The following is a 20,708-nucleotide window of genomic DNA, read 5'->3' on the forward strand; positions in this document are numbered from 1 at the left end:
ACTTTCATTCCTCCCTGCTCTGAAAATAATGTTTTAACGGGCAAGTATTTCGTACCAGGTTGAAGATGTTTTAATATCTTGACATTAACTGGAGTTATGAATTGACATACACCGTGTGTGTGTAAATACTGTATGCTGTCCTAGTTTCCTTCCATTGCTTTTTATAATTTTATTTTGAAGGTTGTTTTCCTAAAGGGTCATTTTTACTTTTGTTGGTTTGCATTTTTAAAAGCTTGTTCTTCATTGCTTTTAACTAATTTTTCTTCCATAGCAGGGAAAACAAAAATAAATAAAACAAAAGTGAACAAATAAACAAATAAACTGGGCGAGCAGATATCTACCTCTGCAGAGGCGATATTTACTGAGCGGAGCCTGCTCAACATACTGTACAAAGACAGGAGCAGTCAGCGATCAGGGACGGCCCAATATTTGTGGAGCACTCGGGTAAATTTACTCCCACAAATGAAATTGTACGCCTGTTTGATTCATAGAAAGAACCGGAAAGGGAGCCACGAGGTGAGCAGAGGGACATCCTTCATCACGTTTGTCCCCTGGGCGAAAGAGTTCAGCCTCGATGGCCGGAACGCCGCGTGGCCAGTGACCCTTCTCTCCATCCTGGCCCTTACTAACGGACTAACAGACTTTTCGTGTGTTTCACTTCACGGATGTGCACATGCATTTACAACAGAATATACATTTAAAGAAGTATATAAAACAGAGGCAAAAAAACCCCTACTCAATACTAAAGGCAAAACTCACTGTCAGACTGTACTGTGAGTTGGAAAAAATACAATAAAAACACAATTATATCCATGATGAAATAAATGATCCTAATTAAAATCAGAAGGAATAAATTATGTGTTTGAAATGTCAGCCAGTGCTGTAAATCTGAATCTCAGAATGTCGTGGCCTCCTGCCAATACAAAAATGGAATATACAGTAATATATTGCAAATATGTGGACTGATATGTAATATATAATGAAAATATATCATGATGAATACATTAAAGCTGTGTGTTTAAAAACATATAGAAATATCTGAGAACGGCAATAATTTGTATATTAACAAATATTTTTGTTATAAAGTGTTACAATACAATTTCTGATCTTGTTTATATTTCATTTAAGCATTTTAGTAGTAGAAGCAGTAGTAGTAATAATAATAATAATGATAATATATTTTTGTGTAAGGGTAGGGCCAGAGAAGCCTGAATTGCACACACACGCACACACACACACACACACACAGACACAAAGCCAACATAGACACAGCAATAGATGGTCTTTTTGTGGATCATTTTTCCCTTTATTGGCTCGGTGCGGCTGATGAGAACTGCACATTTAAAAAGAAAAAAAAAAAACAAGAAAAAAAGAAAATTAAAATCCACAAGAAATTCATACAACAGGTAGAGAGACAGAGGCGTTGGTAAGGAGCGGGTGAAAGGCAACATGGAGAGGACATGAACTTACAACGCGACAGGATGCAAACCCCAAAACCCCAGAATGGAGAACCCCAAAACTCCGAAACCCCAGAACCCCCAAACCCTCCCGCTCATCATTCACCTGAAAGAAACACCATCTCCTAAAAACACGTATATGCAGCACTCAGTTCCCCTGTATTTCACAAAATAATCATCATCATCACCATCATCATGATCAGGTGTCCCAATTACACGGCTACTCTAAGCAATTTACAAAGCAGATTTTTAATTATTATTATTTATTTATTTTTTACATTACAGTGAATTAGGAGTCAACATCTACAGAATAGGACACACAACATCATTACCCACGCTCGGATCAGGGAAAATCATACAAATATAGATTTACTTTCCTCTGTTTGACGAAAGATGATCTGCGATCAGCAAGCATCCGTAAAAAGAGGTTCCCTCACCCGCTAGCAATCTCATTATCAGCAGCTGCGCGGTGGCGGGACTTTTAATTAAGCTGGAAAAGGCAAGATTGCCTTTTCGAGTCACAAAACAGGCGATGCGATATCTGACTGAGCCACGAAGAATACTGAATATTCCACCAATGTCAAATGAGTCCACATTTCACAACTCTTTTCAGCCACTGAGCCACATTCTGTGCATGTATCGTATGCATTGGTTACCAAGGCTAGGCACTGGAAAATTACACCACAGCAGATCTCCGACTTCTAGGTAACTCCAACTCCATTCACACACACACACGCACACACGCATGTAGGCACATACACGCACAGACATGTGCACACGCGTGCATGCACGTAAATACGCACACACACAAACACACACATGCATGCACGCGCACACACACACACACACACACACACACACACACACACACACACACCACACACACACACACACACAGTGGTGAACAGTTGGGTAATGAGTCGGGTCCAAAGCCTGCACAACATTAAAAGATAAAATACAACCGTTTTAAAAAATAATTTATTGCTTTTTTCTTTCATTTTTTTTCTCCTTCATTTTAAAATAAGCTTCATCATTATTTTTCATAGTGGCAACAGTATATTATTTTGTGTACAACAATATTGACATTCTTTTAAAAAAATCCAGGAAAGGGAAAGCCTTTGTAAACCGTTTGTTGGGCATTCACATAATCAAGCACATCTCAACAGAAGATATGCGTAAGCAAAATACCTGCAAAATCATTCTTATTGCTATAGGACTAATTACAAAAGACCACAAGGGAGTTGAAAAAAAAACCTTTAAAGCTGTGTACAGCAGGTTCGTCAGCTACAAGCAGCACAGGTTATGAGGGTTCTTAGTTGATGAGATTATATTAATCATTTTTTTTTTCTGAAAAGGCATAAAAAATATTATAAACATTTATACTTTCTATACCCCCCTCCCCCAGGTTCAGTGTAATAAGAAAATTAAATATGCAAATAAATAGCTAAATTTGTAAGGTTCCCCCACCCACAATGGAGATAATATAAATATATTAATTAAAAGGCAGAAATAGATAAAACAGAACCCTAGAAATGTTTACATTTACAATCATGAAAAACATAAAAAAGTGTTTCACATTTGGTTGCATTTGGATAAACTATGGAGTGGGGAATTTTATAAAGAGATTTAAAAAAACAACACAAACTATAGTAGACATGTAACAACAGTTTTTTTGTCCCACACTAAAAAAATAAAACTAAAAAAATCCAACCCATCCACCCTCCCCCCAACCCCCATAAAGCAAGATTCAATTCAATACACTTTTCTATACTCATATCACACACTTGAAATGTCATGTTAAATGAAAATCACATTTCACTTCAATGTATTTATGTAATATCCGCAGATCAACATTCGTTGTTATGAAAATTGCCATCATTTAGAAAGGCTGCATTTTACAGTGCATAGCTGTAACAAAGAAAGAGCTTTACCAGATATGTACACAAAACAAAAATAATTTTCTGTCTGAACTCCGTTAATATTTTAATAGAATTTTAAAAGACACAGCTACATTTGCAGCAAATGTAGGCAAAAATCTTCTTATTACCTTCGATATCTTATGATTCTCTCCCCCCCACCCCCCCCATCCCCACTGGAACCCAAGCCCCGAGTTTTAATAATGTAACGCCACATCCAAATATCAGATTTTAAAACCACAAAAAAAAAGGAAAAAAGAAAAAAAAAAAGAAAAAGATGATCAAAAAAGAAAACAGGCTGCACACCGATGTTGCGTGGGAGGGGGACGAGGAAGCCATCTTCCCTGCTTTCTGTGCGTCTGTCCGCTGAGACCCACGTCGGGGGCGTGGCCAATGGGGTTTCCATGGCGATTCCCCGTACAGGGCGGAGCTTCCCGGTCCTCCGGCAGCATGTGTTTGTCGTGTAAACTTTAATCTTTTCTGTCCCCTTCTTTATTCTTTCTTTCTTTCTTTTTCGTTTTCGTGCGCGCAGCAGCGCAAGGAGACACCTCTGGTCTCCGAGGCGACGCTCGCGTGCGGGGGGGGGGGGGGGGGGGGGGGGGGGGGCGCGGTGGAGGAGCGGTGGTGCGTCTCCCGGGGGCGGGGCCGGAGGAGGAGGAGGAGGAGGAGGTGTCGGGTCGGCCCGTTACCTCCTCTGCGCCTCCCTCAGCAGGCTGTCGAAATCCAGGGAGTCGTACTTGCTCTTTATGGAGGCCGGGTCGAAGTCGTCCGTGTGTGAGTCTGGAAACACACACACACACACACACACACACACACACACGCAGGACCGTTACTGCAAGCCTATCCCACGCCCCCGTTCATGGTGCAGTTTCAACTTTTGAAACGTACCTCACAGTCCACCTGCCCTGATTTAGTTTTTTCTTCCCTATTCATAATCACAAAGAGGAGGTCGGATGCCAATTAACTTGTGTAAACTATCAATGTCGCTGTCCAGAATATTATATTTACCGGTCCTGTTCTTGGAGATTTACCATCCTGCAGGTTTTCACTGCAACCCCAACAATGCACATTTCACTCAACAGCTAAGAGAGGACATTGAGCTGCTAATTCGTAGAATCAGATATGCCAAATTCGGGTTAGGATGAAAACCTCTGGGGACAGTAGATGTCCAGGAACAGGGTTGGGCGTCCCAGGTTTAGGTGGATTTGAAAGCACACTGCGGGATGGTAAATCTCCCCTTGAACAGGACCGGGCAGCCCTGACCTAAACTATAATATTAAGACTCTTTCTTAGTTACAAATGCAAAGTCTCTCTCAGAGCAGAGACCTGCTTCTTCTCCACTGGAGTAAAGGGGTTTAGTGTTTTATTTAAATCTACAACTGCAGGCCTCCCTCTCGAGCCCAGGATTCCATCGGGAAACCCACATCACACCCTCTCGCCTATGATAACAGACTGCGCCCTGCCCCCTGCCTCTCTTAATGGTCAAGGCTTAAGGCTTTTTTTTGGGGGGGGGGGCAGGGGAATGAAACACAAACAAACACACAAATAAATAAACAAACATTCTGATGGGCAGCCAGACAGATTGCAGCCGTCTGATTGGCCAGCTAACTCCTGCCTATAGCCAGCTGGCAGGGGTCAGGGTGAGGTTGTGCTTTTTTTTAGTCTCTGCGGAAATGGATAGAGCTGTCCCCCTCCCCGCTTTTGGCTCTGGGGCAGGTGTGGCAGTATTGGGGGGGGGGGGCTGGGGGGGGGGTCTGATGGGACCTGACCTTGCCCTCCAGTCTTATATTTTTCATCTGAAATCACCAGGGAAGCCGCACATTAAATATACATGCGAGTTATAAAAAAAATTAATGATTAAGGCACAGGAGGTTTAGCAGCCACACTAGTGCACCCCCCCCCCCCCCCTCCAAAGACCCCAATCTCACACGACTGCAATATTTATTACGCGCGCAAATACACGGATGGCGCGTGACGGATGGCGGGTCTCTGCTATCTGGTGATACGCGAGCGCTAACCACGAAAGCACGCCCCCCCCCGAACCCTGCCTGGTCTTCAGAGATGCCTGCAGGCATGCGCCTGATCAGTGTGAACATCCAGCCAGTGTCCAACATCAGCCTGATCCATCTCCCACAATCCCTGAAATCGGGTGTGAGGTCACAAATGCGTGATTAGAATGTTCTGAACTGAACATTCTAATGCTGATGTCACAATCACTGCTGGTGACTGACAGCAGTGGAGTTCTAGAACACCGACTTTTTATTTATTTTAAAAACATTCCAATAAACCTTGTTTTCACAGGGTTAAGTGAAACTTATGAAGTGTCTGACTGATTAATAAATAACCACTTCTTACCCAAGTCTGTGTAAGTCGATCTGCAGAACTGCTTGCGTCCGCCAAAGCACATCTCGAACCTGGGCTCCTTGGCGCGGCGCAGGGTGTGTCCGTTCTCCAGGGCCGCCATGGCGTCACAGGTGTAGCGGTAGGTGATGAAGCCGAAGTTATCCCTGCAGAGAGGAAGGGTGCAATGGGAGAATCAGCGCCAAGACAAAGCACAGTCACAGCTGTGATCCGTCAGTCACAATCATGACCTGTTACAGTCAGAGTCATAACCTGTTACAGTCATCACCCATTACATTCACAGTCATAACCTGTTACAGTCACAGTCATGACCCGTTACAGTCAGAGTCATGACCTGTTACAGTCAGAGTCATGACCTGTTACAGTCAGAGTCATAACCTGTTACAGTCAGAGTCATGACCTGTTACAGTCAGAGTCATAACCTGTTACAGTCAGAGTCATAACCTGTTACAGTCAGAGTCATGACCTGTTACAGTCAGAGTCATAACCTGTTACAGTCACAGTCATAACCTGTTACAGTCAGAGTCATGACCTGTTACAGTCAGAGTCATAACCTGTTACAGTCACAGTCATAACCTGTTACAGTCATCACCCATTACATTCACAGTCATAACCTGTTACAGTCACAGTCATGACCCGTTACAGTCAGAGTCATGACCTGTTACAGTCAGAGTCATAACCTGTTACAGACAGTCATAACCTGTTACAGTCAGAGTCATGACCCATTACATTGTGATGGGGACATAGACTCAGGCTAGTTAGTTGTGCTGTTGCTAATCAAGACGAAGAGCAGCCGATCCTCCAACCCCATCCATCTTTCTGCTTCCCCCTCCTTCTCTCTCCCACGCTCTCTTTCTCTCCCCTCTTCTCTCCCACTCTTCCCCCCTCCTCTCTCCACGCTCTCTTTCTCTCTTATTTCTCCATTTCCCTCTTACCTGTCCCTCTGTCTCTCCCTCTCTATGTCTCTCCCTCTCCCTTTCCCCTCTCTCTCTCTCTTTCCCTCTCTCCTCCCTCCCTCTCCTCCCTCACTCTCACCCTGTCCCTCTCTCTCTTGCTCTCTCTCCCCCTCTCCCTCTCTCTCTTTCTCTTATTTCTCCATTTCCATCTCACCCTGTCCCTCTCTCTCCCTCCCCCTCCTTCTCTCTCCCACGCTCTCTTTCTCTCTTATTTCTCCATTTCCCTCTTACCTGTCCCTCTGTCTCTCCCTCTCTATGTCTCTCCCTCTCCCTTTCCCCCTTTCTCTCTCTCTTTCCCTCTCTCCCTCCCTCCCTCTCTCCCCCCCCTCTCTCTCACCCTGTCCCTCTCTCTCTTGCTCTCTCTCCCCCACGCTTTCTTATTTCTCCATTTCCATCTCACCCTGGTCCCTTCTCTCCTCCTGCTCCCCTCTTCACTCTCTCTCTGTCTCTCCCCTCCCTCTCTTCACCCTGTCCCTCCTCTCCCCTCTCTCTCCCTCCCTCCCCTCCCTCCCTCCCTCTCTCCCTCTCTCCGTCTCTCCCCCCTCTCTCTGTCTCTCGCTCCCTCTCTCCCTCTCCCTCTCTCCCTCCCCCTCCCCCCTTACCCGTCGTCTCTCAGGTTGACGGTGCACTCCTCGATTTCGCCGAAGACCTCAAAGCGGCGCTTCAGCTCCGATCGGGTGATGTCAGAGCTCAGCCGCCCGATGTACACCACCCGTCTCTCATCCTGGGGAGGGACAACAACCCCACGTGAGAACCAGCCCCGTCACGACAACACAACAGGGCAGGCGGGGGGGGAGAGCTGGGATAGGTGAGTGGGCGGGGCTCAGAGTGAAAAAAGAGGTGGGGTTTGTGAGTGGGCGGGGCTCAGAGTGAACAGGAGAGGCGGGGTTTGTGAGTGGGCGGGGCTCAGAGTGAACAGGAGAGGCGGGGTTTGTGAGTGGGCGGGGCTCAGAGTGAACAGGAGAGGCGGGGTTTGTGAGTGGGCGGGGCTCAGAGTGAACAGGAGAGGCGGGGTTTGTGAGTGGGCGGGGCTCAGAGTGAACAGGAGAGGCGGGGTTTGTGAGGTGGAGACAAAGACTCCGGAGTACTCGAGTATGACATCACAAACACAAGACTCAGCCACACACAACAGCCACACAGCCACATTTTCACACTACTGCAGATAACACCACACAAATGAATACTCTATGTGTAAGCTGAACGAAAAGGAATGCAACGAGGGATAAACTGGGTACAGCACTCCGTGTTAGTACAAGGCTCTGTGTTAGAGCACACAGGACTCTGTGCGTGCAGGACTGTGTTAGTGCATACAGGCCTGTGTGTTAGTACAGGACTCTGTGTTAATGCATACAGGACTGTGTGTTAGTACAGGACTCACTATGGCTTTGTGCCGCTGTCTCTCCCGCTGCTCGGCTCTCTCATACTCCCTCTTCTCGTAGTCCCTGCGGTACACCTCCCTCTGCATGCACTCCTGCTGGTACTCCTCATAGCTGTCATACCTGCAGAGAGAGGAGGGTTAGACAGCGTGTACATTTACCTCTGCATGCATACACACGCACGCGCATGCACACATACACACGTATCACAGTAATATAACCGTTTCTGCTGAGCGAGCGCACAGACAGGAAACGGAGTGTGATGTCAGAGGGGGGAGGGGCCGGCGACTCCTCGCGGTGAAGCAGCGGTCACGCTGGGGAGGAAGATGAAGGTGAAGCTCCAGGAAGCTCAGGTGAGCGCTCACCTAGGCCGGCGGGTGGAGGGGGAGCGGGACTGGGACCGGGGCCGAGCGTTCGGGTTTCTCTGGGCCCTGGTCCTGGAAGTGCTGGAGTCTCCATGGCAACGGGTCCTAAGCAAAAGACAGACGCCAATCACACACCTGTCTGCCAACAATTACAGTGTAACAAACATTTTACATTACAGTCAAATAGCAGACTCTCTCATCCAGAGACGCTTTAAAAAAAAAACTTTTTTATACCATTCAAATATTTACTGAAACAATTCAGGTAAAGCACTTTAGCTCAGAGGTACAACAGCAGCAACAGTCCCCCCCACCTGGGAATTGAGCCTACAGACACACTTCCCTCCCCACTGCACCACCACGGCACCCTGAGTAAAGAGTTGAAAGGATGCGACTGGAGGCGAAGCTCTTACAAACATAACAACATAACGTCGCTGAGCTTGGCTCGAAGACGAACCGGCTTTTTCGACAGCAGCCACATTGCGCTGTGACAGGTGACGCCTGCCACACCTGTCACTTCATCAAAGGGTGGCGGGACGAGACTGCATCTGCACACTGCCGTCACCGGGCAGGGCGGACGGAGGAGGGTTGCCATAGAGACGTCATCGAGGGCTCGTGGTGATTTGTGTCGCCGCGCGGTGTCAGGTGAAGTGCTAACGGGCGCTAACGGGCTCCGCGACGCGCCGATGATCGTACGCAGCGGGAGGCGCTCTGCGCTCGAACCCGCCGCCGTCTCCCGGCGACGAGCGGGAAACACGCCTCGCTGGACATTTCCAGGAAAGCGCGGGAGAGTCTTAAAATTCTGCTGCCGTCCCAAGAGTCGAAGTCTTACGGTTACTTCACAAGAGCGAAGAGTGCGATGGATCCTCTTACAGGAGACGTGTTTATTTAAAAAAGCCTTCATTAAACTGGCAAACCCAGACTGGGGTAAAAAAACAAAAAACAAAACCCAAGAGCCACCGTGTTCAGGAATGAACGGAAGAAGCCACTTCCTGTTCACACAGGGCTTCCTGCTTTTAAACTTTTCCAGTATCGATTCGCCAGTTTCACTAAAGACCTTTTTTTATATACGGCTCATCCAAGAGAAGTGCCTCAAAACTCCTCCCCCCTGTAAGATATTCACCCCCCAAACTGCGCCTCCATAAATCTAACTTCCCTTCTACAGCCCTGGGAGCGCTCCGGATGTCTGGATGTATATTTCACACACCCATATATCCCCGGTCTCAAACCCGGAGAGGAATATCGCGGGCGAGGGCGACGTCTTGCTCGTCAGCACCGATGCGAATCCCATCTCAGCTCCTCCTGGGGTCCAGCCCTTCCAATCGTTCGGTTCAGATTGAAATTCCGTTTCATCAACTCCAATTCGATTCTAATTCCCCCACCGTGAAATAATATCTGAAACTGACTCGCCAAGTGGAAAATCCCCCCTTTTTATTTGATGTACAAATCATTGTCAGTTTATTATAATCACTCACTACAAAGACATATTGATTTTCATAAGAGCCACTCCAGTTATGTGAATAGGTAATTACATACACTATCATATTGGAATGCAGCATGAAGAAACATGAAAAAAGTAAATTATTCTCTGAATCATTAAGCATTAATCGGTGGCCAGAAGAGAACTGGCGGACTGATTCTGCAGGACAGCCAGCTGTCACAGACCAACCCTATGGACCAAAACTACAGACCAAACCTACAAACTAACACTACAGACCAAACTATAGACTAACACTACAGACCAAACTACAGACCAATCCAGCAGACCAAATCTACAGACCAATCCAGCAGACCAAATCTACAGACCAACCCTGCAGACCAAACCTACAGCTAAACCCTACAGACCAAAGCAACAGACTAACTGCACAAACCAGACCTACAGACTAACTTCCCAAATGTACCTTGCAAGTGCAATAATATTCTATTTGGGTACTAATGAGCACCTTTCACAAGAAAAAAAAGTTACAAATCAATTACGTATTGCAGGCTAGGGGTATAATTTTATGTACCTATAGGGAATCACCCCAGTGACAAGTGTCTGTACCTTTATGGGAATGTTTTCATACTTTTCCTCTGCACATGCAGCTGATTCCTTGAAAAACAGAAACTTGAATCTGAATCACTACCAGACCTAAATAGAACGTTGTGGACTTCCCATGAAAAATGAATCATGTTGTTCACGGCGCTCCACACATTTGTGAGTAAAAGGAACGGCTGATTAATATTAATGAAAGTGCACCGAACACAAACCCAAAAGGCCGCGAACGAGCAGGAGGCACGTTTAACGGCCGTTTAACTCAGGTGGACAGGACCTGGGCTCTCAAATCACTCCAGGATGCAGTCCTCTCCTCTCCATATTACGTTTACAACGCCAGCTCATTACCCCCTGCACATCCGCAAAACCATCAATATCATTTCCCAGCATGCCGTGCGGCTGTAAATGCTCATCAAACAGGCTGCGCGGTCTGCTGAAGGTGCTAACCCCCCCGCCCCCCCCACCCACCAGATAAGACGGCACACGGCAGCTGCCGCAGTCTTCCGCAGGGAGGGGCAGGATAAGGAGGGGAACCAACGATTCTTACATTCTCTTGGTGTTACACTGTTATGTTGCCATGGCGTTACACTGTTACAGTCTCATGGTGTTACACTGTTTGAACTGATGCACTTGTACGTCGCTCTGGATAAGAGCGTCTGCTAAATGCCTGTAATGTAATGTAATGTAATGTAATGTAATGTAATGGTAATGGTAATGTAATGGTAATGTAATGTAATGTAATGTAATGGTAATGTAATGTAATGTAATGTAATGGTAATGTAATGGTAATGTAATGTAATGTAATGTTACATGTGAGGTTCTCAGGCTCTTACCGTGAGGATGAGCGTTGGCATGGAGACCGGGAGCGCAGCCGTGAGCTGGGTGAGCGGGAGTAGGAGCGTCGGGGAGAATGGCGGTGGGTCCCGGTTCTGGGGCGGGACCGTGATCGAGACCGGGACCGGGACCTGGGCCTGGGCCTGGACCAGCGCAGGCGCTGGGGGGACAGGCGAGATTTGGGCGGGGAGACGGAGCCCCGCGAGGGGGAGCAGCTGGACGGGGAGCAGGACGGGGAGGAGGCCTCCAGCAGCAGGTCGGGGTGCGACGCCTCCCAGGGGAAGAGGAAGCGCTCCATCTCCTCCTCGCTGTCCTCCAAAACTCCGTCCAGGACCAGGCCGGGGGTCAGGCACCCCCCCGGCAGCCCGCTGGGGCAGTCCTCCCCCGTGCGCCAGTCCTCCCGCGCCACAGGGGGCGCTGTGCCCTGCGCCGCCCCCTCCTCCCCGCCGCAGAGGGCCTGGCTGGGGAGGCCGAAGTGCCGGGTGAGCTCCGCCCGGATCTCCTGGTCTCGCAGGAGCTTCCGAGGGCCGGACGGGTTTCCGGAGGGGGGCGGGGGTCTGGTGGGACGGGGCGGGCCCTCGCCCCCCTTCCTCTCCCTGTCCGCCCGCTGCCAGGCCGAGGAAGAAGAGGAGGAGGAGGAGGAGGAGGAGGAAGGCTCCGCGGGGGGCTCCCGCTTGGCCGCTGCGGAGGCCTGGCAGTAGTCATGGTCACCGTACAGGCGCTGGATTGGCCGCTTCCCCCTGCGGTCCTCCGGACCCCGTGGGGGGGGCGGGGCCGACGCCCGGCTGAGCTGGGCATACAGCTCGCTCTGCTGGGGGTCCCTCCTCATCCCGCCCGCCGGCAGCAGGCAGGGGGCGGGGTCAGCACTGCCGGCCCTCTGATTGGCCGGGGACGGGGAGCCGGCTCTCTGATAGGTCGGGGGAGAGGACGCTTTGGTTTTGATCGTAGCTTTGAAAGGACTCTCTTGGCTGGCTTTGTGAGGAGGTGTGGTGGGCGGAGTCAGACCTGGGGGGGGGCAACAACCAAATAATATACATATAATTCTGAAGAATAAAATCCTTCAACAGTTTATTGAAGCACAACAGAGTTATTCACCTGCATTGATTACACATACTTTCACTGTGCTTAGAGTTCATTAGAGTATAACATCTCCATCCATCCATCCATCCATCCATCCATCCATTATCGATACCCGCTTATCCCTGGTCAGGGTTTTTGGGGGGGGGGGTCGTGGGGAGGCTGGATCCCTTTTGCTTATTATGCTGGATTGTGTGTGGCTCTGGCTTTTTGTTCTCACAAACACACATGCCCAGCTGTGTTCGGCTTCTAAAGTTCAGGAAACAGTTCGAACAGGAAACCAAGGCAATGGTAAAGGTGGGAAAATCCACTTTCACTCGACAGACTTCTGGATCTGCAGTTTTTTTGTTCTTGAATAAGGCCTACTCATTGTGTTGAGAAACTGGCTTGCACAAGGGCAGTGGCTACTGTTTGACACGGAAGTCACTAAAAATCCAATTATTAACCCCCCTCCCTCACTCTGCTCCTTAAGCAAACAGTGACAAGCACCTCGTGCATGCAAGCTCAATCAGAGTAGCAACCGCAACTGCAGATACAAGGTCATTATCCGCACTACACCACACTGTTCAGAAATGACCTGGCAGCATGTTGCATGCTGCACTGGTGCATCTCCATGCACTGCTGCATCCCATGCACTTGTGCATCTCCATGCACTGGAGCATCCCCATGCGCTGGAGCATCCCCATGTGCTGCTGCATCCCCATGCGCTGCTGCATCCCATGCGGTAGCATGTTTCTGTTTTAATGACAGAGGGCTGCCCTGCAGCTCAGCTCTCCTTTGGTCGCAGTGCTACCTGAAAACGTGGGCGATGCACTGGACCTCGGCTAACGGGCCAAAGTAAATAAATCAATAAGTAAACAAATTAAATAAAACCTACAAATAAACACGCTAATGCAGTGGACACCGCTTCCCAGCCCTGTCCCCTGCATGATGGGGGCTGTTCTAATGAAAGTCTGCGAACGGGTTTCTGTGCCAAAGCCAATCTCAGATAATGCCATTAAACCTGTAATGAAAGCCTCGTGACTACTGGGGAGGGGGAGGGAGGGGGGAGGGAGGGAGGGGGGGGGGGATGTTAGGGATCCTGCTGTTTTGACCCCGCTGCCCCCCCCCCCCCCGCCCCGCCCCCCCGGGCCCCCCGAGCCCGGCCGATCCTGTCATATTTATGAGGAGACAGATGGCAGCTGCACGCGGAGGCCTAGCAGGCAGGTTTTTATGGCATTGTTAAGGCCTAATACATTCCTCCATTCAGCATACTCATACAAACATTTCAATCTGTCCCTCCGGCTTTCCGTCCAATCTGCTCCGCGGTGCGGTGAGCCCGGCTCTCCCTCCACCCCCCCTTCGTTCCCAAAACTGCTACCTGTCCCAACACTGCAAACAGACCCACCGACGCCTTTATTAAAACTGGATGAGCGCACGACGATGGCACTGTTACCCCAGAGCACACGGTCAAACCAGCCAGCTTACACCCCCGCGGGGTACAGCACTGACTACGCGGGAACTGCTCAGAACTGCAGTACTGTGCTGGGCAAGGTCTTAGCCCAGGGGTTTACCACCCTGGTCCTAGAGAGCCACAGGGTCTACTGGGGTCCCCAACCCTGGTCCTGGAGAGCCACAGGGTCTGCTGCGGCCCCTAACCCTGGCCCTGAACAATTAATGACTGTAAGCGGATGACTTGAGTGAGCAGATACGCCTTGTCATCAGAGCTGGAGACCAATCAAATCGCACAGAACACAGCAGCCATTCTGAGCACTATCTCCCCTGAAAATGTCCCAAAACCGTCGCACCTGCAGATGAGATTTTTATCTCAGCTGGCCCTAAAGGGCATCACATCGTTATTCTGCCAAAATATCTGCAAAGCTCACGTGACTAAGACTGAGCAGGAAGGGGCCAAAAGATAAAGACACAGGCCGCATTATAAACTTCTACTTCTGCAAAATCGCTTCTGTCCGCAAGTTACACCAAGAGGCCGGGCGGTGAGCCATATTTTTGGTATGAATTCACGCAGCGGAATGTGGTTTTATAATACTGACATCAGTGGTATTTTATTGTTTTTCATCCAAATAATATTAAAAATTGCACATTGCAACAGCCTGATAAAGAATGTTGCAATGCAAACCTGAAGTGAATTGTCACTTCTGAATGAAAAATTCGTTTCGTTTCATTAGAGAAGGACTGGGGTACACTGACGGTCTGGATACGGTTTGGATTCTGAAAATCAGACCGTACGCAAAATGCAAGCTGTGCAAAAATTGTAAATGGAGGAAAAACTAGTTTAATCCTCATTTAATCCTTTAAAAAATACTTTTTTCTATATTTCTTGAATATTTTGTATTGTATCATTTGCAGGCTGCACATTAGGCTTTTTTACTTTTAATGTTTACTTTTAATTTCTGAAAGTTATTTTTTACTGCATTTGTTACTGCATTTTGTCTGATCCTTACTTTTTCTAGTTACAGAAAATGTCTGTTTATACAGTTTTTCTACAGTTACAGAATATATAGTTAACTTCCTGGGTAATTTGCATTGGAAAATCAAATACCATTAAATACCGTCATACCGTCAATAATAAAATATCATATGATATTATATCGCCCAGCCCTAGCAAGTGCTCTTCTTATTTCAGTCTGGACGGAAAACAAGGAGCAGGACAGAAAGGTTCCGTACAGGGTCTCAACTCCACCAATCACAAAGAACGCTTCATCAAGCATATTTATGTGTGTGTTTTTACCTTCTGTTTTATTTTGTGCTTTCTTTAACATTTCAATTATATATTTGGTCATTTATTGACTTCTCTTGGGAAACTGGATTTCCTGTGTGATGGAAAATTCCAGGCACCTATAGAAGCCATCTTTATAATGACAAGACCCTGCCCCCCCCCCTCCACCTCCCTTCCTGCCCCCCAGACCAGCGGATATTTAACAATTAAAGCAATTTAATCTCAAATGAAGCCGATTTCAGCTGGATACCCTTAAACTGTCCCTTCAGGATACATTAACTCAAAGCATTCCGGCTGTCCCACCCCCCCCCCCCACCCCAACCCCCCCCATCAACCCCCAAGTTTCAGAAGTAGTACTGAGGCCCCGCCCCCTAGTCCGAAGTTCAAAGGCCCATGATCCGCCTGTTTTCCCTGGAAATGGCCCTTTCATGGGGAGTAATCCTGCAACCCCCGGACAGGTCCAGCCTGAGGTAAAGCCTTATTAACGAGAGGATAAATCAGGGAAACGAAAACAGAGGCTTTCATGAAACTCCTGCGGGCAGAATTCTGGGTATTTGTGCCGTGCGTTCTCTCTCTCTGGCCATGGGCCAGGCTGAGCAGGAAGACTGAGGACTTATTAACACACAGATTAACGATGAACCTGGCCCCTAACACTGGCCACTAACACTAGCCCCTAACACTGGCCCCTAACGCTGGCCCCTAACACTGGCCCCTAACGCTGGCCCCTAACACTGGCCCCTAACACTGGCCCCTAACACTGGCCCCTAACACTGGCCCCTCTCTGTCAGCACTGCTCTGTGCGCGCACACACACACACGCACACACACAAACATACACACGTGTACACACACACTCACACACACAAATACACACACACACATGTACATGCACACACACGCACACTCCCACTCACACACACTCGTGCCCACTCCCACACAGACATACACACACACAAGCAAACATACACACAGTCTGCCTCACCCACTCACTGTCTCACACACACACACACACACACACACACACACACTCTTTGCAAGGGGTCAGCCTTTCCCCAGCATCCTAACTGCTTCTCAGAAACACTGATTAAATCACTAACACTAACCAATACTACCTTCAGACACAGGTGGTTCATAACAGAAAAAAACAAGAAACGCTGCGTCATCTTTACTGTTCAATTAAAATCAAAATGTCCACTTCAGTTCGCCCACCACCATCAGTAAAAAAAAAATATTTTTTTAAGTTTGGATCTGAAATAATAAACCCTTCATAAATCATTCAGGCAAAAAAAAAACAAAAAAAAAAAAAAACGCTGAAGCCTACAGTTACAGCGTCACCAAACATTAATGTCATTCGGGCCTAATTACCTTCACCTATAGTTTCCACTGACACATGTAATTAATTAAAAAATAATAACGCTGCTGCCTCCACCACTAATTATCCCGCTCTGAGCACTGACCCCGTTTGGGGGACACGGCAATTAACATAAACATTAGCAAAAAAACATCAGGTACTTTTGGGAGCTTCGACATCACACGAGCGCCATCTTTTATATCACATTTCTCTTTGCTCAGATCCTATGTAAGAGTGACAAGCGTGTTCTTCATGACGCTAAAATTACCGTAAAACCTGGTGTATAAGATGCTGTCTTCATTGAAAACAATACACCGGTCTACATTATTTTGTGTGATTTACGGAAGGATTCAGGCAAGAAGACCAACCATCAAATTCACTAAAACAGGAACGGAGGACGCCAAAATTCCTGAGATATAATCTAAAGAAGCTGTACCCAGGATTAAAACCAAAAACCTTCTGCTTCTCACTTCCCTAACTGGGCAACTTACATTTACCCTACATCTTTTAGCTGAGGTTCTCTTCCAGACTGACAGGCAGAACAGTATAGCACAGGTTTATAGCAATAGTACAGAATAGTATAGTACAACTGTATAGTAATAGTACAGAACAGTATAAGACAGTTGTATAGTAATAGTGCAGAATAGTATAGCACAGGTTTATAGCAATAGTACAGAATAGTATAGTACAACTGTATAGTAATAGTACAGAACAGTATAGTACAGTCGTATAGTAATAGTACAGAATAGTATAGTGCAACTGTATAGTAATAGTACAGAACAGTATAGTACAGTCGTATAGTAATAGTACAGAATAGTATAGTACAACTGTATAGTAATAGTACAGAACAGTATAGTACAGTCGTATAGAAATAGTGCAGAATAGTATAGTACAGAACAGTATAGTGCAGCTGTATAGTAACGGTACGGGACAGTATAGTTCAGAATAACACAGCTGTAGAACCAGTTTAGGTCAAGCACCTTATAATAGCAGGACGCCACCTAGGATTGGAACCTGCAACCTCTGGGTTACAAGCCCAGTTCCGCAACCGTTACACTGCATCGTCGCTGCTATGCCCTCGTAGGCGTGGCCGAGGACGTGCGGGCTCTCACCTGGAGTTCCGGACAGCTCCACGCTCAGTGCACGCTCAATGGTTTTGTTCTCAAACGGTGACTCCTTGTGGTCACTGAAACAGAAACGGTGTTCATTTAGCACTGGTTGGGCAGGACAAGGGGGGAGCAAAATGTTTTTTTTTTAATGGTTATAGAAATGGAAATGAAAGGGATAAATGCCTCAATGTTTTTTTTTGTGTGTGTGTTTTTTTTTTTGTCTGGGGTTATGTTTTGGTTTCTCTATAAGATTATCTCACTTACTTTGAAGACTCTGGGGTCAAAGGAAGTGGCAAGGTGGTTGGTTTGGCTGTAGAACACAAAGGAGGATGGGAATTACTGAACTAGAACCCAAACATCTCCACTTCAGTCTCAGATCTGATCATTAACAGCAGCTTTCTGTTGCAGACCCTCGACCCACAAGGCTATATTTTTTTTAGTATCTTAGTTCGTACTTTAAAGAAACAATGGATTCTGGCATTAGACCCCGTTTGTTGTTCTCTGTTGGGATGAAATGGCGGCGAAATCCCTCCAATCCATGGGTTTATTTTTCTAGACTAACTGACTCAACTGAACAGAACAGAAAATATGAAAAAGAAAAAAAAAGAAAGAAAGAAAGAAAAATAAAAACAGACACCAAGCAGAAAACTGTCTGACACCAGACGAGAAAATTTCAGAAGTAACTCAGAAGCATGCAGAGAACCAAGAGAAAGAAAGAAGAGGAAGAGGAAGAGAAGAGGAAGCTCGTACGGCCGTTCCCATGTTTGGGAGCGTCAGCCACGGGACGCCTCATAGTTAAAGAGCAGGTCCATCACAGCCAAGCTCGGGGGTTCCCCTCGCACACTGGGCACTGGGGCTGATCTGGGCAGAAATCGGGTGACCAAAATGTTAAGATTCCTAAATGTGAGCTGCGATAGCCAAGCTTCACACCACCCGCTAACGTGCTAACGTGCTAACCCCCCAGCCCCCTACGGCCAGGCTAAAGCTGCTGTGTGCACCAATACCCGGTACAGCTGGCTGACTGTCTTCAAAGCGATTATTAAATTCTGATTAGCACAAAAAGGGGGGGATGGGGGTTAGTATGGAGTCAAACGGAGGATTTAGTCAAAGCAAAGGGGGGAGGGGTTGGGTTTTGGAGGGGAGGGGAAGTGAGAAGAGGGGGGGAGAGATTTAGCAGTGGTTACCTAACAGCGGGAGGACCTGGTCGTCAGGGGGGGTCGCGAGAGCCTGTCTGTGTGGGACGGGGGGGTCGAGGTCACCTACTGAGATAACACAGGCTGGGAAAGGGGACCTGGGGGAGCCCGTGAGATCATCGTCAGCACCCCCACCGAAAAGCCCCCGCCGCTCCCCGCTGAGCGGGCCCGGCTCGTCCTGCCTCCTAACGGCCACCGCGCCGCGCCGAGGCGTCTCGCTAGACGAAGCCCCGCCCACGCCCTGGAGGCACCGCCCACACCGGCCCGAGGGGCTGGTCTCCCGGGGGAGGAGGGAGTAGGAGTGCAGGTATCTAACGAACCTGGCAGCTGCCTGACCTGGTTGGCTCTCTAAATTGGGCCGGGGGTCACCGTGGCCAATCAGAGCTGGGGATTCTGGTTCAGCCCGCCCCTCGGTGGCGTCGGCCCGGCGACCGCAAGTGCAACCTCCCCTCCTCATTATCCTCCTCCTCTTCCTCGTCTGCCAAGCAGCGCCGGCGGAACCGGTCGCTACGGCGATGGGCAGGACCTCACCTCGCTGGTGATGCTGATGCTGCTGTTGCTGCGGCGACGTCGATGTCTTCTTCTTGGAGGAGGACGAGGCAGCAGAATTGAAGGACAAGGAGGAGGAGGAGGTGCAGGACAGAGAGGAGTACGAGGAGGCGGACGAGGAGGACGATGACGGCGAGGATGAGGAGGGGGGCGAAGAGGAGGCGGCCCCGCCCGTGTCCGTGCAGCTCCTCTGTGCTTTGGTGTGGTGGGGCGTGGCCGGGTGGGGCGTGTCCCCGCCGGAGGTGAGGTGTTTGAGCAGCTCCACGCAGGGCCTCCGGGACCCCCGGCTCTGCTGCGCACAGGGACCCCCCCTCTGCCGGCTGCTCCAGGGGTTCTCCAGCTGCGGAAACACACCCCAAAAACACGCATCACGGCGCGGAAATCTTCCATTCCAATTCAGGTCATGGTGCTCATACAATTAAGAACGGTATTACCACTTAAAACCTTCAGTAAATATCCAGCCTTATAAATGAATAGAGACTAAAACACAAGCCATATGCCTCACCCAGGACATGCAGTAGCTTAGGAATTAAGGAACAAGAGCAGGTCAAAACCTAGCATGTGGCTGGACCGAACCGGCCGACCAATGGTGTAACTTCATAATTCAGTCACAGACATTCGCGTTTATAGGGCTGGCCCCGCTGCTGCGGTCCAGCCAAAAAGTCACTTAATATTATCAGTAGCATTGTACTTTAAAATGAATAATGTATTAATTAACTTAAATCAATGTTATAGCACAATTAATAATAATGTAATAACTTAATTATTTCTGGAATGTGATAGCTTAATTTAAAAAGGAACACGGCCCTGATACACTCACTGTTCAGTCCAAGAACAAAGACTGCGGGAAAGAACCGCAATTTATCCAGAAATAAAAAAAGATTTAAACAATGACTGCCGCAGAAATGAGAGGATAGTTAAAATTATATTTCTCCAAAAGCGCCACACCATCAACATTTCACATTCATACCTTTGTACAAATACAGACTTGCAAAATAAACGTGCACTTAGTAAATAAATATAAATGTAGTTACGCATAACAGTTTCAAGCTCACCAACCCTAGAGCTTCACTCCAAAACAGCGAGCAGTGGCATCATGCAAATAAGATCACAGAGAGAACAGAATGTGCTTAAGAAATCCCAGTTCAACAGTAAACATCCTTAACGCTCCACAAAAACGACTCAAGGCATGAACGTAAACTGTAAACACAAGACCTTCGTTTTCTCTACTGCTTAAAAGCCATTTTCATTTTCCCTGGGCTAGTAGCAGTTAGCTGCTTCTCCAGCAAAACTGGGTTATTTTAATCATTCAGGAGATGCTATTAAGTTAAAACCTCGGGGTTTTGGCTCTCTTCTAACACAAGCAAACCATTAAAGTGAGCTTCAGCGAGCGACGCAGCGGCCTCAGTGCGAA

The 20,708-nt window shown here is 47.9% G+C and overlaps 1 protein-coding gene across 7 annotated transcripts in view; it reads right to left on the reverse strand.

Moving 5' to 3' along the window:
• Nucleotides 1–1,282: 1,282 nt before the first annotated feature.
• Nucleotides 1,283–20,708, reverse strand: part of LOC135255875 (peroxisome proliferator-activated receptor gamma coactivator 1-alpha-like) — a 226,845-nt gene continuing 207,419 nt past the window's right edge. For 4 of the 7 annotated variants that reach the window (XM_064337637.1, XM_064337636.1, XM_064337639.1 and 1 more), the window contains exons 5-13: nt 19,277–19,634; nt 17,817–17,862; nt 17,556–17,629; nt 11,297–12,302; nt 8,432–8,536; nt 8,069–8,189; nt 7,293–7,414; nt 5,729–5,880; nt 1,283–4,153 (exon numbers count right to left, since the gene is read on the reverse strand). In XM_064337637.1, coding sequence (XP_064193707.1) covers nt 4,059–4,153; nt 5,729–5,880; nt 7,293–7,414; nt 8,069–8,189; nt 8,432–8,536; nt 11,297–12,302; nt 17,556–17,629; nt 17,817–17,862; nt 19,277–19,634 — 2,079 coding nt within the window. In that variant the 3' untranslated portion in view covers nt 1,283–4,058. Of the gene's footprint in view, nt 4,154–5,728; nt 5,881–7,292; nt 7,415–8,068; nt 8,190–8,431; nt 8,537–11,296; nt 12,303–17,555; nt 17,630–17,816; nt 17,863–18,736; nt 18,815–19,276; nt 19,635–20,708 lie in introns of all 7 variants that reach the window. The other 3 variants (XM_064337634.1, XM_064337632.1, XM_064337635.1) reach the window with 1 other exon arrangement.

The sequence above is a fragment of the Anguilla rostrata genome, chromosome 5 (genome assembly GCF_018555375.3).
Source record: "Anguilla rostrata isolate EN2019 chromosome 5, ASM1855537v3, whole genome shotgun sequence".
Lineage (NCBI taxonomy): Eukaryota > Metazoa > Chordata > Actinopteri > Anguilliformes > Anguillidae > Anguilla > Anguilla rostrata.